Source organism: Acartia tonsa, chromosome 5 (assembly GCF_053477335.1).
Source record: "Acartia tonsa isolate MP-2025a chromosome 5, ASM5347733v1, whole genome shotgun sequence".
Classification (NCBI taxonomy): Eukaryota; Metazoa; Arthropoda; class Copepoda; order Calanoida; family Acartiidae; genus Acartia; species Acartia tonsa.
The window spans coordinates 12,668,736-12,682,551 of NC_137264.1; the positions used below are offsets into that span (position 1 = coordinate 12,668,736).

The window sequence follows — 13,816 nt, forward strand, 5'->3', positions numbered from 1 at the left end:
TTTAGGACTTGATTATAGAGATGCATCTCTTATAACAGTGTTCCTTGTTGTAATAGGAATTAGTATTAAAAAATCAGACGAACAGGATAATTTTAACATACAAAAATTTGTTGTCAAAAAAGGAAAAAAAATTGCTTGTTTTAAATGAACATACGAACTTTCTGGTAACGATTATAGAGTTGCTGCGCTTACTAAGTTGTACCTAACTGTTAAGGAATCAGCATGCAAAGTTTGAAATCGATAGGATAATTCTAAGCATCCTTTTTGATACTCCAATTCCATGTTGAAAAATACAATTAACTACCATGGAGAGCAGGGCTACTCGCAATCTGTACTTTATCTGTTAATCATGCAATGTAATAATCCTTTAGTATTGTCTTAAAATTTAGGCAATAACCATATCTTTCTAACTTTGCATTCTGTTATTCTTGTATGTGCAGCAACTCTACAAGTTGCTACTTTTATAGTGACCTGTTACTCGTAATATAATTTGTCTATCTGAACTTGTCCACTGGACAGACGTCACTACACATTTTTACTGAAAAAAACTTTCTTTTTGAAAAAGTAGAATCTTTATGCTTTCTATTGGTGGTGTATCATGAGCTCAGCAATGTTAAAACGAAAAATTCAATAATTGACTACATGATTTTTATCATTTACTTGATATACAAGAAAAACAAATATGATATTTATATTTCCAAAAACTAAAGCTCTAAGAAGTTCTAATGACAATTTTTGCAAACCCTCTAACAATTAAAATATGCTGTAGTTCTTAACTATTACAGGTTACATCTTAATTTGGTGGTATAGTGGAATTCCTGAGGAAGTTTTCTTTTATAAAACATTGACACAGATGACACTAGGAATCATAGGTAATTTAAGTTTATTTTTATTTTTAAAGATTTTAATCTAAACATCAATATTAAATGTTGGGCTTTAACTCTTAACAGTCTAACGTTAATTGGGAGAATATTATTTCTTATTGTACTAGAATAGACACTTTTAGACATACCCAGTGCATTGTTTACTTTAAAGGCCGTTGCAATATATTCCAAAAATCTTAGCATGTTTTTTTTTATCATGGTTCAGAACTGTTTTTATCTGGTAGAACTATATTGGGATCATGGAAAGAAAATAAAGTCATTCCTTAATTAGGACAAAAGTCACCTTCCTAGGAAGGTAGGAAGGACATAAGTAGCCTTCCTTAAGCGAGAATTTGTTAGATGAAGGGCATAACTTGCCAGACTTAACAAAGATTTTGCAAGATGAAAGACATAAGTAGCCTCCCTTTACAACACAAAACCTAGCTTTAATCTGTCCTTCACATAGCATATCCTTCACATTGCAAAGCATAGCGTTTTGGTCCTTCACAGAGCAAAATCTCACAAAACATAGCTTTTTGGTCCTCAATATACCATAATCTTGCAAAACATAGCTTTTCTGTCCTTCACATAGCAAAATTTTGTAAAACATAGCTTTTCTGTCCTTCATAAAGCAAAATCTTGCAAAACATAGCTTATTGGTCCTTCACATAGCAAATTCTTGCAAAACATAGCTTTTCTGTTCTTCATATGGCAAAATCTTGTAAAAAATAGCTTTTCTGTCCTTAATATAGCAAAATCTTGCAAAACATAGCTTTTTGGTCCTACATATAGCAAAATCTTGGAAAACATAGCTTTTCTGTCCTTCACATAGCAAAATCTCACAAAATATAGCTTTTCTGTCCTTTAAATAGCATAATCTTGCTAAATGTAGCATTTCTGTCCTTCACATAGCAAAATCTTGGTAAACATAGTTTTTTTGTCCTTCACATTGCAAAATCTAGCAAATATAGCATTTTGCCTTTCAATTTATGAGATCTTAAGCTACAGAGGGAAAAACTTTTCTGTCCTTTAATTCTAATTAATGTGTGTAGAGAACATTCAAAACCTTCTGCCCTGAGGGATTGGTGTCACTTAGTACAATCAACGATTGTATTCACTTATGATATTAGTTCATATTTTATAGAATTAAATGTTATGAATGTTCGTATCCATTGCTTCCCTGGTTCGTGCTATAGCTAGATGACAAGCTTGAATTGCTCAGCTGAAAATATAAAATAAATTAGCCTGGGCAAGATAGGCAAGGCACAGTCTTGTACCGTGCCGGCATGATACCATGAAAAAATACAATTTAAAAAGTGTTTGGAAAAGTTACGTAAGTTTTATTTTGCAGGGCTTAATAGTAGTAGCAATATGCATAATGAATATATAAATCCCCTAGAAATTATGCCCTAAAATCATGTCTGGGGGGTTTGGTCAGTCCTTAAATAATTATCATTTTTAAATTGGTAACTCATCTTTTCAAAATAATTTCATCTAAAAAATATTCTTTAATACAAATACATTAAAATAAAAATGTAGTTATATAAATTTGACTATTTGTTTATTATAATACTTTACCATGGAAAGTATAAATTAGATTTAAAAATTGAACCTTCAATTGTAAAATAGTTAGAAAGAGGGTCAAAGTGAAGAACAATGATGACAATATTCATAAGCAGCTAAGACAAACAAATCATACAGTGACAAACAGACAATGTGAGAAATTTTATCATGTTTAGTATTTATAAAAACATGAAAAGAGAAGGAGAAAATTAAAAAAAAAAACATAGAAAGATGATGGATACTTTGAGAATTACAGTTTCTTAATTATAGACAAACGGACATACATAATTATAGAGTAGCTGCACCACTATTTATATAGTACCTTTGCTTCACTAGTACGAGAGGAAAATACATGTTAATCAGAAAAAAGGCCTTAAAATTATCCTAAATTGTTAAAAATACATTAACAATTGATATTTTGTTTTAAAAAGTTACCTTTTTTAGTAGCTAAGCTACTCTATAATTTACTTTGTCCGTCCGTCCGTCCGTCCGTCAGTCAGTCCGTAACGCTATGGGGGAAATGGGATTTACTCAGCTCCTATAAAAGATAGAATGCTGAAATTTTTTGAAAACATTCCCATCATTAAGGAGCACAATTGACTATAAAACATCATTTAGGCTATTTTTATTTTTTTTCTCACATTTTTCTCCATATCTTCAGTGTTTATGGTCCGATTTTCAAAATTTTTTCAGTTATAGATTAGACTATAAAAGTTTTAAAGATTTTAATCAATATAATAGATTTGAAATCTGCATAAAAATTTAAGGATTTTTTATAAAATTCGTTTTTTATATAATTCTTTATTTAAAGGCGCAAATACGATTTAAGTTAATATATTTTGACCAATAGGATAGCTGGATTGGAAACTACCTACGCTCTAATTGGTTGAATGATGTACGTCACCTAAGCTTCTCCAATCAGAGCGCAGATAGTTTTCAATCCACCAATCACAGATCTCAAAATTATTTAACTTAATTTGTATTTGCGCCCTTAAATAAAGAATTATATAAAAAACTAATTTTATAAAAAATCCTTAAAATTTTTCAAAGGATTTCAAATCTATTATATTGATTAAAAATCTTTAAAACTTTTATAGTCTATTATAGATATCAAAATTAAATTTCCCGTCTTTTAAAGAAAACAATCATGACGGCCAGACTGCCTTTTTAGCAGGTTTTAGGCTGTTTTTTTTTATATATTTAACATTTTTCTCCATATCTTCAGTGTTTATAGTCCGATTTTCAAAATTTTTCAGTTATAGATATCAAAATTAAATTTCCCGTCTTTTAAACAAAATAACCATGACGGCCAGACTGCCTTTTTGGCAGGTTTTAGGCTGTTTTTTTTATATATTTAACATTTTTCTCCATATCTTCAGTGTTTATAGTCCAATTTTCAAAATTTTTTAGTCATAGATATCAAAATTAAATTTCCCGTCTTTTAAACAAAATAACCATGACGGCCAGACTGCCTTTTTGGCAGGTTTTAGGCTATTTTTATATATTTAACACTTTTTTCCATATCTTCAGTGTATATGGTCCGATTTTCCAAATTTTTAAGTTAAGGATTTAAAATTAAATTTTTTGTCGTTTTCATAAAACAACCATGACGGCCAGACTGCCTTTTATCAGGTTTTTGGCTATTTTTATATGTTTTACATATTTCCCCATATCTTTGTTTATTTTGATGCAATTTTCAAACTTTTGTGGGATATCAGTATCAAAATAATTTTTCCCATTGTTGTGAGCATCTTTAATATAATTTACTTTGACCATCGTCATCATGCAAAATAAAACAAGGTTTCATGTCTATTTTATCCAATAAATCTATTCTTGATTTTAGTAAAAACCTTTTAAATATACCATCGACGATTTTTTGTGCTTCGCTACTTATGGATGTTGTCATCCTTGTTATAAATATAAAGAAAATTTAAATTTTTCTTATCATCTTAGGTGAAGCAATAGCTGCTAACACAAAAATGTTAAAACCGTATTTTTGATCATATTTAAACAATTTTCAAAGTTGACATGAGTTTTATACCTTAAACTTTTCCTTTAAACTTGTTTGACAATCGAAAACCTTTAAATCAACACATTTATTAATGTGTAGGAGTACAGCTCTTTACAGGTCATTTTTACCTGGAGGTTGATGGTGGAAAAACCCTGGCCTAATATCAAATTTTTTTTCATAAATGGAGTAGTCTATACTTGAGTAAATTATGGTATCAATTCTAGATTGGCAACATTATTCTAACTAGTTCTATAACTGATTAATCTGTTTTAAAAAATCTAGCTTTCTTTCTTTGAACTTTTTTGTACTTGTTTTTCTTGTCAAAATGATAAAATGATTTAACAAATAGCTGTTTAGGCCTTCCTAAACGAAGATCCAATGATTGTGATGAATATAAGCATCCATGATATGCTTCACAGCTCTATATGTTTAATATAAGGTATAGAAAATATTACAAATCTTAAATGACAACCATGATTTTACATCAATTTCTTTTTAATTTTAAGAGCTTCACTTTAATGAATGTTGTCATCCTTATTAAATAAAATTTAACAATGTATTATTTTTTTTAATAGCAAATCTACTCTATAATTCTAATTGTCTATTAGAGACAAAAAGGGGGAAACATCATTTTCTCAGCTCCTATAAAAGATAGAAGGCTGAAACTTCTTGAAAACATTCAATCAATATGGAGCATAATTAAGTATAAAACATCCATAGCAGTCGGACTGCTTTTAAGCTTCTTATATTTTTCACAACTGATTTTCTCAATCACATCCGTAGCGGTCAGACTGCTCTTTCTTTTATTTATTGTGATAACAGATAATCAGCTCTATAACTCACTTTGTCCGTTTGTCTATTTCACAATAGATTTTTTTGCTTCGCTACCTATGGATGTTGTGAACCTTGTTTTTTTTTTATTTAACAGTATAGTGTCAAAATTCAGTATTTATAAGTGGATTTGTAATTTAAAACATTTAGAATGACTCTTAGTCTTTATTAAACTTAAATAAGGAGGAGGGGGGTTGTACACTTTCACGGTAACAGTGCGCTCTGAGGCCCTTATACAAGATAGAGCTCTGAATTTTAAACTGTTTTTAACCTATTTTTGAATGGGGGGTCAAAAATATACTAGGACACCTATAGAATCAGACTGCAGAGCCCAAATTTGAATTAAGTCCCCAATAAACTTTTTTTGGGGGATTTAAAAATTAATTTTCAGTGTTGCTGTAATCATTTTGACCGAAGCAAAAGCTCTTTTTTTACTTCGGGTAATATTGTGGCTTACAGAACATTTTTATATAATTCACTTTATATTGATACAATAAAAAAACATTACTCTGTTCATTGGAAATAATTTTTTTTTCCAAAACAATTAATTTCATTGAAAAATCTAACATTTACAATAAAACAAATAATTCTTAAATCTAACCAATAAGAAGCCTTGTTTTATATAATTCTTTACAATTCAAAAAAAGAGTGTTTTCACAAAGTGACATATTTCCAATGTAGTTAAATATTTTTTATTTAATTAAAATGAAAAGAATGAAAACCATACACATAAAAGATACATACTTTTTAAAATTATTTTAAAAGATAAGTTTGAATAATCTTATTTTATAACACACTTGTATATGTGACAAAATAAATTTGTTGTATTGCATAAACATTTGTTGTCATTTAACCCTTTACAGCCATTTTTTATGTTTAAAATAAGTGAGAGAACACAATCATGTTAATGTTAATTCGTTGATATATTATAAAGAATTAACTTTTTAGTGAATTTTTATAGTAAAATCATAAGGCCTAATTTTACTCTATACCAGAATACAATATTTATGAAGCAAAACACTCTAAAAGCTACGAATTTTACCCAAATAAAAAAAAGACCTTTTGCTTCGGTCAAAATGATCACGGCAACAGTAAAAATTAATATTTAAATCCCCCCAAAAAAGTTTATTGGGGACTTAATTCAAATTTAGGCTCTGCAGTCTCATTCTACTGGTGTCATAGTATATTTTTTATATACGTTTTAAAATAGGTTAAAAACAGTTTAATTCTATGGGTCAGTATAGAAATATTCTGCAAAACTTTTAATTTGGTGGTTTGGCGGCTGACCACTGGTGCAATTATTCAGCTAAACTTGTAATATTGAACATGTAATCTTGTTTTTTTTGGGGGTTTGTTTTGGTTAATTATGAGAAAATATATCAACAGTAACAAAAACCTGTTGAGCTACAAACTACCAGCCGCTGGCTGTGGCTATCAATAAATATTACAACAATTTTACAGCTCAACAGTTTTTCGTTACTGTTGATATATTTTCTCATAATTAACTAAAACACACCCCATGGTTTAAACAAAATTAATTTTAAAGTTGCTTCGCTAAAAAAAAGGAAAAAACAGTGAAAATCTGAACGTTTTTGTTTCTTATAATGTTTGTAGGGATATTTAACTTGTCATATATAGTTGAAACAATTTACTTACTGTTAAGGATTTATTTTATGATATAAAATTGCCAATTAGATTTTTTATAACGTAGTATTTAGGTAATAAAGACCTATTTTAAATTTGTATTATTGACAAAAAAATACCTCACTGTCTACAAAGGGTTGAATCTCATAGGTTATTTAAAATAATAATATCCTTTTTTATTGTGTTGGACAATAAATAACCCACATTGGAGAATTAGATTACACTTTTATCAGACTGTTTATAAAGAAATATTGCGTCTTTATTATTCACAAATTTGTAATTAAAGGTGGGCGAGAGATAGGCAATCCAAAGTTAATTGGATACTAATAAAATAACTTGTTTCTAGCTTTGTTATTGTATTTGATTTTTAATAAAAATATTGCTTATTTTATCAATTTCTAAGTAACTATACATTGGTTTAAAGCAAGGATTATGTTAACCGTTAGGAAAAATCAAGAACTATGTGAAAAAGTTTAATTTTAGCTATAATGGGAGAAAAAAGCAATTTAATGCACATTTTATATAATACGGAAAATTTCTTCTTTTCCCTTTACCTTATAAAAATCGTCGGAAAAAGCCGTTTTTTAAGCAAACAAAAGCGCGTTTTGCTCTATCTGTGAGATATTATGAATGAGCTAATGTTAAGATTTGATATTAAGATGAGAAAAATTTACGTTCACAGTCCCTTTAAGGGAGACAAGTTATGCCCTTCATCTAACAAATTCTCACATAAGGGAAGCTACTTATGTCCTTCCTAGGAAGGTGACTTCTGTCCTAATTAAGGAATGACTTTGTTTTCTTTCCATGATCCCAATATTATAACATTAACCATTACTATTTACAACTAATGTTGCTACACCAGGAGGTGTAGCCTCCGTGTTGAGATGAGCAATGAAAATCTTTCAAAATTTTTATTGTACATCAAATTTCATTTATACTTTTTTTGTTATTGGCTAATGGCTTCAAATTTGGGGTATTGGGTCTACTTGTGACAGTCTTTCGGTAGTTAAAGCGTGGTACTTTAGTAAAGCTTTTTTTTGCAAGAATTTGCTATGTGAAGGACAGAAAAGCTATGTTTTGCAAGATTTTGCTTAATAAAGACCAAAAATCTATATTTTGCAAGAATTTGCTATATAAAGGACCAAAAAGCTATGTTTTGTGAGATTTTGCTATTTGAAGTACCAAAAAGCTATGTTTTGCAAGATTTTGCTATGTGAAGGACAAAAAAACTATGTTTTGCAAGATTTTGATATGTGAAGCACCACAAACCTAGTTTTTACAAGAATTTGCTATGTAAAGGACCAAAAAGCTATGTTTTGCAAGAAGTTGCTATTTGTAGGACCAAAAAGCTATTTTTTGTTTGATGAAGGACATAAGTAGCCTTCCTTATGTAAGAATTTGTCAGACAAATGACATAATTCACCTCCCTTAAGTTAGATTTTGTTAGATGAACAACATAATTAGCCTTCATTAGACCAATTTTCAGTGACTTTTGTCCTAATTAGAATTAATTTTGTTTTCTTTCCATGCTCCATATATTACATTTGATTAGGAATATACAAGCTTTTTTATTTTGTGGTGAGGGTAAAGTAAGCAGAAGTAAAAAATGCAGTGTGAAGCACATAAAATTTTTTTTTAGGTGTATAATATGTTGTGTTTTTTTTTTGTGGGGGGGGAAAGGGTAAATACCCCCTTATAATGGATAGTATCCCCCATAGTAAAGGTAAATTTAAAAAAAAATTTAGATAAGGACTGAAAACTTTGTTTTTCTAGGTTGTGTTGAGGGTCCTATACAACTCTGCCTGACAATTTATCTCATACTTGTTGGCCTATTGAAGATACACCTCTATGAAGATGTCACCTATGAGTTAGATAAGTAAGAATTTTTATGTTCTATTATGTCTGTAAAACTACTTGGGAGATGTGATTTATTCATCTGTTATTTGAGATTGTATTTTGTGCATGTATTCTTGAAAAAATTGGTCCATCAGTTCATCTGTAATATTATGTGATTCAAATTGTAATTAAAGCATTTAGATTCATATAACAAATGTAAAAGTAAGCGATATTTAGCAAAGGAAAAAATAAACTTTTTAGGGGAAATGTATTTCTTGGCTAGTATCTAAAATACATTTTTGAATTAAGCTTAGAAGATTCTTCTGGCAAATTCTCAATAACTCACTTTGCTGTCTGTCTATCATCAATTGTAATATTGTTTTACAAAATTGTTTTTAACTTATAATTATAATCCTTGCTTTTATCAAATATAGTAATTTTAATGTGATTAGACAATTAAAAAATAAATGATTCACTATTGCCCAGTTCGCAAACAACTTTTAGGGGTCGACCAATTTATTCTGTAGGTCAACCTAAAGCTTCTTTAGGTCGACCTTAAATTTCTAGAGGTCGACCTATGTCTTTTGTGAACTAGGCTTATGAGTCAAAGAAACTATTATTTCCAATGATTAAGTTTTAGAATACTAATCTTTCCAACTAAACTTTTTTAGGTCTGGAAATGAAGTTCTTCCAATAATATCAATGTTTTTCTCCTTTCTGAGTATTGTGACCAGCACAGTCAAATTAAACATATTCAATGTGTTTATTATTAAAATCCGCAAAGCAGAGGACTGGACAAGATATGCCAGCAAAACCTGTGAAAATCTACCAAAGTTTCTACATTCAATTCTGTACAGAGTTGCAGCATACTCATTCTTTTGTGTATTTCTGACCATCAATGCAGTTATTCCATTTTGCTTAATTTTTATCTGCAATGTGGTGATAAGTTGCATCTTTAATAGACCATTAGCTCTGGAGGGACATATATTAGAAAAACACATAAGATACAAAGAAAATCATTCAAAAATTGGATTAGAAAAGGCCCTACAAGAAATTGGAAAGCCTGCAATTTGGGTAAACAGTTTTCTAGGGATGTTCACCCCAACTTGTTTCCTAACAGGATCTTTACCTGAATTTGTAGACTTTCTGACACAAGAGGAATACAACAAAGTTGAGAAACAACTGGCCAAGCATCAGAAGAAAATTATAAGATGGCAAATACTCACCTCAACAGTTATCATTTTTATTACTACTTTGATAGTTTTATATATGAACAAAAAAGACTACACACCAAGCATTCTCTCAATGTTGGATTTTGAATGGTATTGTGGACTCATAATGGTGCAGTCATTAATATCTGTGAGCTTTGAGATTGTGCCAAAATTTTGGAGAAAAATCACTGAGAAGAAAGCATTAACTGTTATGTGCTGCCTTTTTCTTCTTGCTTTACCTTTATCATTATTTTTTTTATCAATGAACACATCTCATCACGACGTTTACATTGTCAGCAAAAGTGAAAATCTTCTAAATTTAGAAATTGTGAAGGGAAAACTGGTCAATAAAGGATTTTCAAGGTTGTCAATACAGCAAAACTCAATAGAATGTTCTGCTTTCAATGATATTGGAGATTTCAATGGAAAGATATTAATCCTGGATCAAGATTGTATCAGTAGAAATATACCAAGTTTATCAAGTAAGGATGACATTGAAGAAAAATTAAAAGGAGCAGCTGGAATATTGTTTGTTTCCAGTCAAAAATACACGGACACCCAGAGATCTTGGAAATATGATATTTTTCATAGTGTAACAGATTTTCCAATCATTCTTGTAGATTTGTCTGATGGTCCAATACTAAAAAAAATGTCTGGTGATGTTCTTGAATTGCATGCTGGTGATATTAGCAAGTTACTGCTAAATGATACCTCCTCTATCTACAAATTAAAATGTTCCAGTTTCCCATACATAGGGAAATTTAAATACAATGTTGTACAAAACAAAGAAAGGAAAGGTTTTTACCTTGGCTGTAAGGGAAACATAAAAAAATCCATCAAAGAACTGTTTTGTCAAGCAAAAGGATCTAAATGCCCTGAAATTGAACACTTCAAAAGAATTCTATTACAAAGAGATCCATTTGGAGAATGCAATGACAAGGAGAACAGGCCAACTGAAGGGGATCAATCTATAAAACACTTACTGCCAAATTGGATCTGTACAGATTTAATCCTCAATTATGATCAAATATACACCAATGAGTCAAAATATGATAATGACCTTGGGCAAATTATTCAACAGGTAATAAAGTTTACATCAAGGCACTAAATCTAATTCATTTATAAAAACAAGTTTTGAGCCATTTATCAACTTGTTAATTGCAGAAAACAAGGATAACAAAATCAATAAAAGCAAAGCTTAACAAATCAGATGACTGCAATCATAATATTACAGAAATTAAATATAATATTAAAATCTCAGCCAAAATTTTTTGTATATATGTATGTTGTCAAAATCTTTTTTTGTGTTCTAAGACTTAAAAACAAACAGGATTAAAACACTGAAATTTTGCATGCAGTTGACATACATGTTGGAAATATGAATTAAAGCGGCAAAACCACCGATGCCGCCGGAAACCAATATTTCCCACAATTTTTTACTATTTCTCACTAAATTAGACAATTTTGAATCATTACAGACATTATTCTATAAGATGACTTTTTTTTGTGTACAGTCCCTTTGAGAGGGGTCAGTTCTTCTAGGTTATTATAATTTCATAGTAAGCATATGCAAGCATTTTTTTCTAGGATTGTAACATACAGCTGAAAACCAAGAGCCTTGAATGGGGACCAGTTCATAAGATGAAAAGGTAAAGCAACCATTTTAGAGCCATTTGTCTTAAAGGGAGTGTAAAGGTAAAAGTTTCTCATCATATTATCAAATCTTAACATTTTCTAAGCACTTTTCAATAAACTGATCAACCAAAAACGTCCTATTAACAAAAATATCAAGTATTTAAGCCTTAATTTTTTGGTATTTTGTAAGGGAAAACTGGAAAAACAGGGAAAATCTTAACGTTTTTCTTTATTAAAGGAAGTGTAAAGGTAAAAATTTTGAATCATATTATCAAATCTTAACATTTTCTAAGCACCTTTCAATAAACTGATCAACCAAAAACGTCCTATTAACAAAAATATCAAGGATTTAAGCAATTGGTGAAATTCTTTTCTTTGAGTGTCAAAAATCATTAACAACAATATTATGTTTAGGGATAATATTTCGGAGGTCAGGTTTTCCCGACCAGCAAAAGATTGTATTGTAGTTAAAACAGGTAAATAATCACCATTATTTTTCTCCAGTAAGATATTAATTTCCCTCAAAGTTCAACGCCCCTCCCCCTATTATCTCAGTTCCTATTAGAGCTAGAGGGCTAAAAGTTTTTGTGCTTTCAATTTTCGCTTCCTTCACACTTTTATTTGACAACCATTGTTTTTAGGTCCTTCTTTACGGCTGTAGTTTTCTAGCCGAGCAAATCAGTTTTGAAAAATAAAAGCGGCTTAAAAGCTGCTTAAAAGCAGTCTGACCGCTTATTGATGTTTTATACTTAATAATGCTTCATATCAATAAGATTGTTGACAAGAAGTTTCAGCATTCTCTCTTTTACAGGTGCCGACCAAATCAGTTTTGAAAAATAAAAGCGGCCAAAAAGCTGCTTAAAAGCAGTCCAACCGCTATTGATGTTTTATACATAATTATGCTCCATATTAATGGAAATATTGACAAGAAGTTTCAGCCTTCTATCATTTAAAGAAGCCAAGAAAATCAGTTTTGAAAATTAAAAGCGGCTAAAAAGCTGCTTAAAAGCAGTTCGACCGCTAACAATGCTTTATACTTAATTATGCTCCATAATAATGGGAATGTTGACAAAAAATTTCAGCCTTTTATCTTTTGTAGGAGCTGAGAAAATCACGTTTCCCCCAAAACGTTTCAGACAGACATACATACATACATACATACAGACGGACATTTCAAATTATAGAATAGCTTTGCTACTAAAAATGTATAAAAATGTGGTATTCCTATCCAGTTTTTTCCTAAACAAAAAACTGGATAGGAATATCATTCTTATTTAAACAAAAACTCATTTTTATGCTAAAATGTGGTTTAATTTTGTTTTTAATTTTCATTTATTTCTCCGCAGTAGTCATTTTTTTCCCTGAGGTAATTATACTTTCTTTTAGTAGTAAATAAAAATTCTCAAATCTTCCAAAAAAAAAATTTAAAATCTTCAAAAAAATTCTAAAATCTTTTAAAATATTTTCTCAGATTTTCATATAAATATGACTGTATAGACATGGGAACTTCAGTCGTGCGAGGCTTGTGGTGCATGCAGAACTGAGATTCTGTTCACCGGTTGCCATGCTTGGGGGAAAAAAATGACTACCTCAGGGATAAAATTGATACCAGGGGAAAAAATGATACCTCAGAGAAAAAAATGACTACCTTGGGAAAATAAATGACTACCTCGGGGAGAAAAAAATAATATTTATATCCACTATTTAAAGGACGCCTGCAAGAAATACCACGCCTTTATTGCTGAAAGACTGCCACAAGTAGACCCAATACCCCAAATTTAAAGCATTTATATAGCTTCAATAACGAAAAAGTTCTAGGCATTTCAAAATAGCATTTTATGTATAATGAAATTTTCGAAAGATTTCCAATGCTCATAAAAGAAAAATCAATATTAGATTACGTCGCCTAAACACAAAATTATAATTTTATCTTTGTCAGAAACTTAGATTGCTGGTTACAATAAAAACACCACATTTCATAGTCAAAATCTATGGAAAAAAATTCGATTGAAATTGCATTTTTAAACAAAATTCATAGCGGAAACAAAGGGGTAAACTAGTACAAGATCAGCCGTGATTGGTTGTTAAGCTGATTCAGCCTTCTGATTGGCTACAGTACACTCGGTACAATGCAAGTTAAACTTATTTTTTTTTTATGATTTTGACTATAAAAATGGGTATTTTTATTGTAAAAATATAATTAGTTACTGGAAACCTAAATT

The 13,816-nt window shown here is 29.9% G+C and overlaps 1 protein-coding gene across 3 annotated transcripts in view; it reads left to right on the forward strand.

Moving 5' to 3' along the window:
- LOC145318779 (uncharacterized) overlaps nt 1-13,816 on the forward strand; it is a 54,318-nt gene that overhangs the window by 21,798 nt on the left and 18,704 nt on the right. For all 3 annotated transcript variants that reach the window (XM_080160326.1, XM_080160327.1, XM_080160325.1), the window contains exons 8-12: nt 786-872; nt 8,686-8,788; nt 9,420-11,040; nt 11,547-11,608; nt 12,009-12,070. In XM_080160326.1, coding sequence (XP_080016452.1) covers nt 786-872; nt 8,686-8,788; nt 9,420-11,040; nt 11,547-11,608; nt 12,009-12,070 — 1,935 coding nt within the window. The remainder of the gene's footprint in view (nt 1-785; nt 873-8,685; nt 8,789-9,419; nt 11,041-11,546; nt 11,609-12,008; nt 12,071-13,816) is intronic.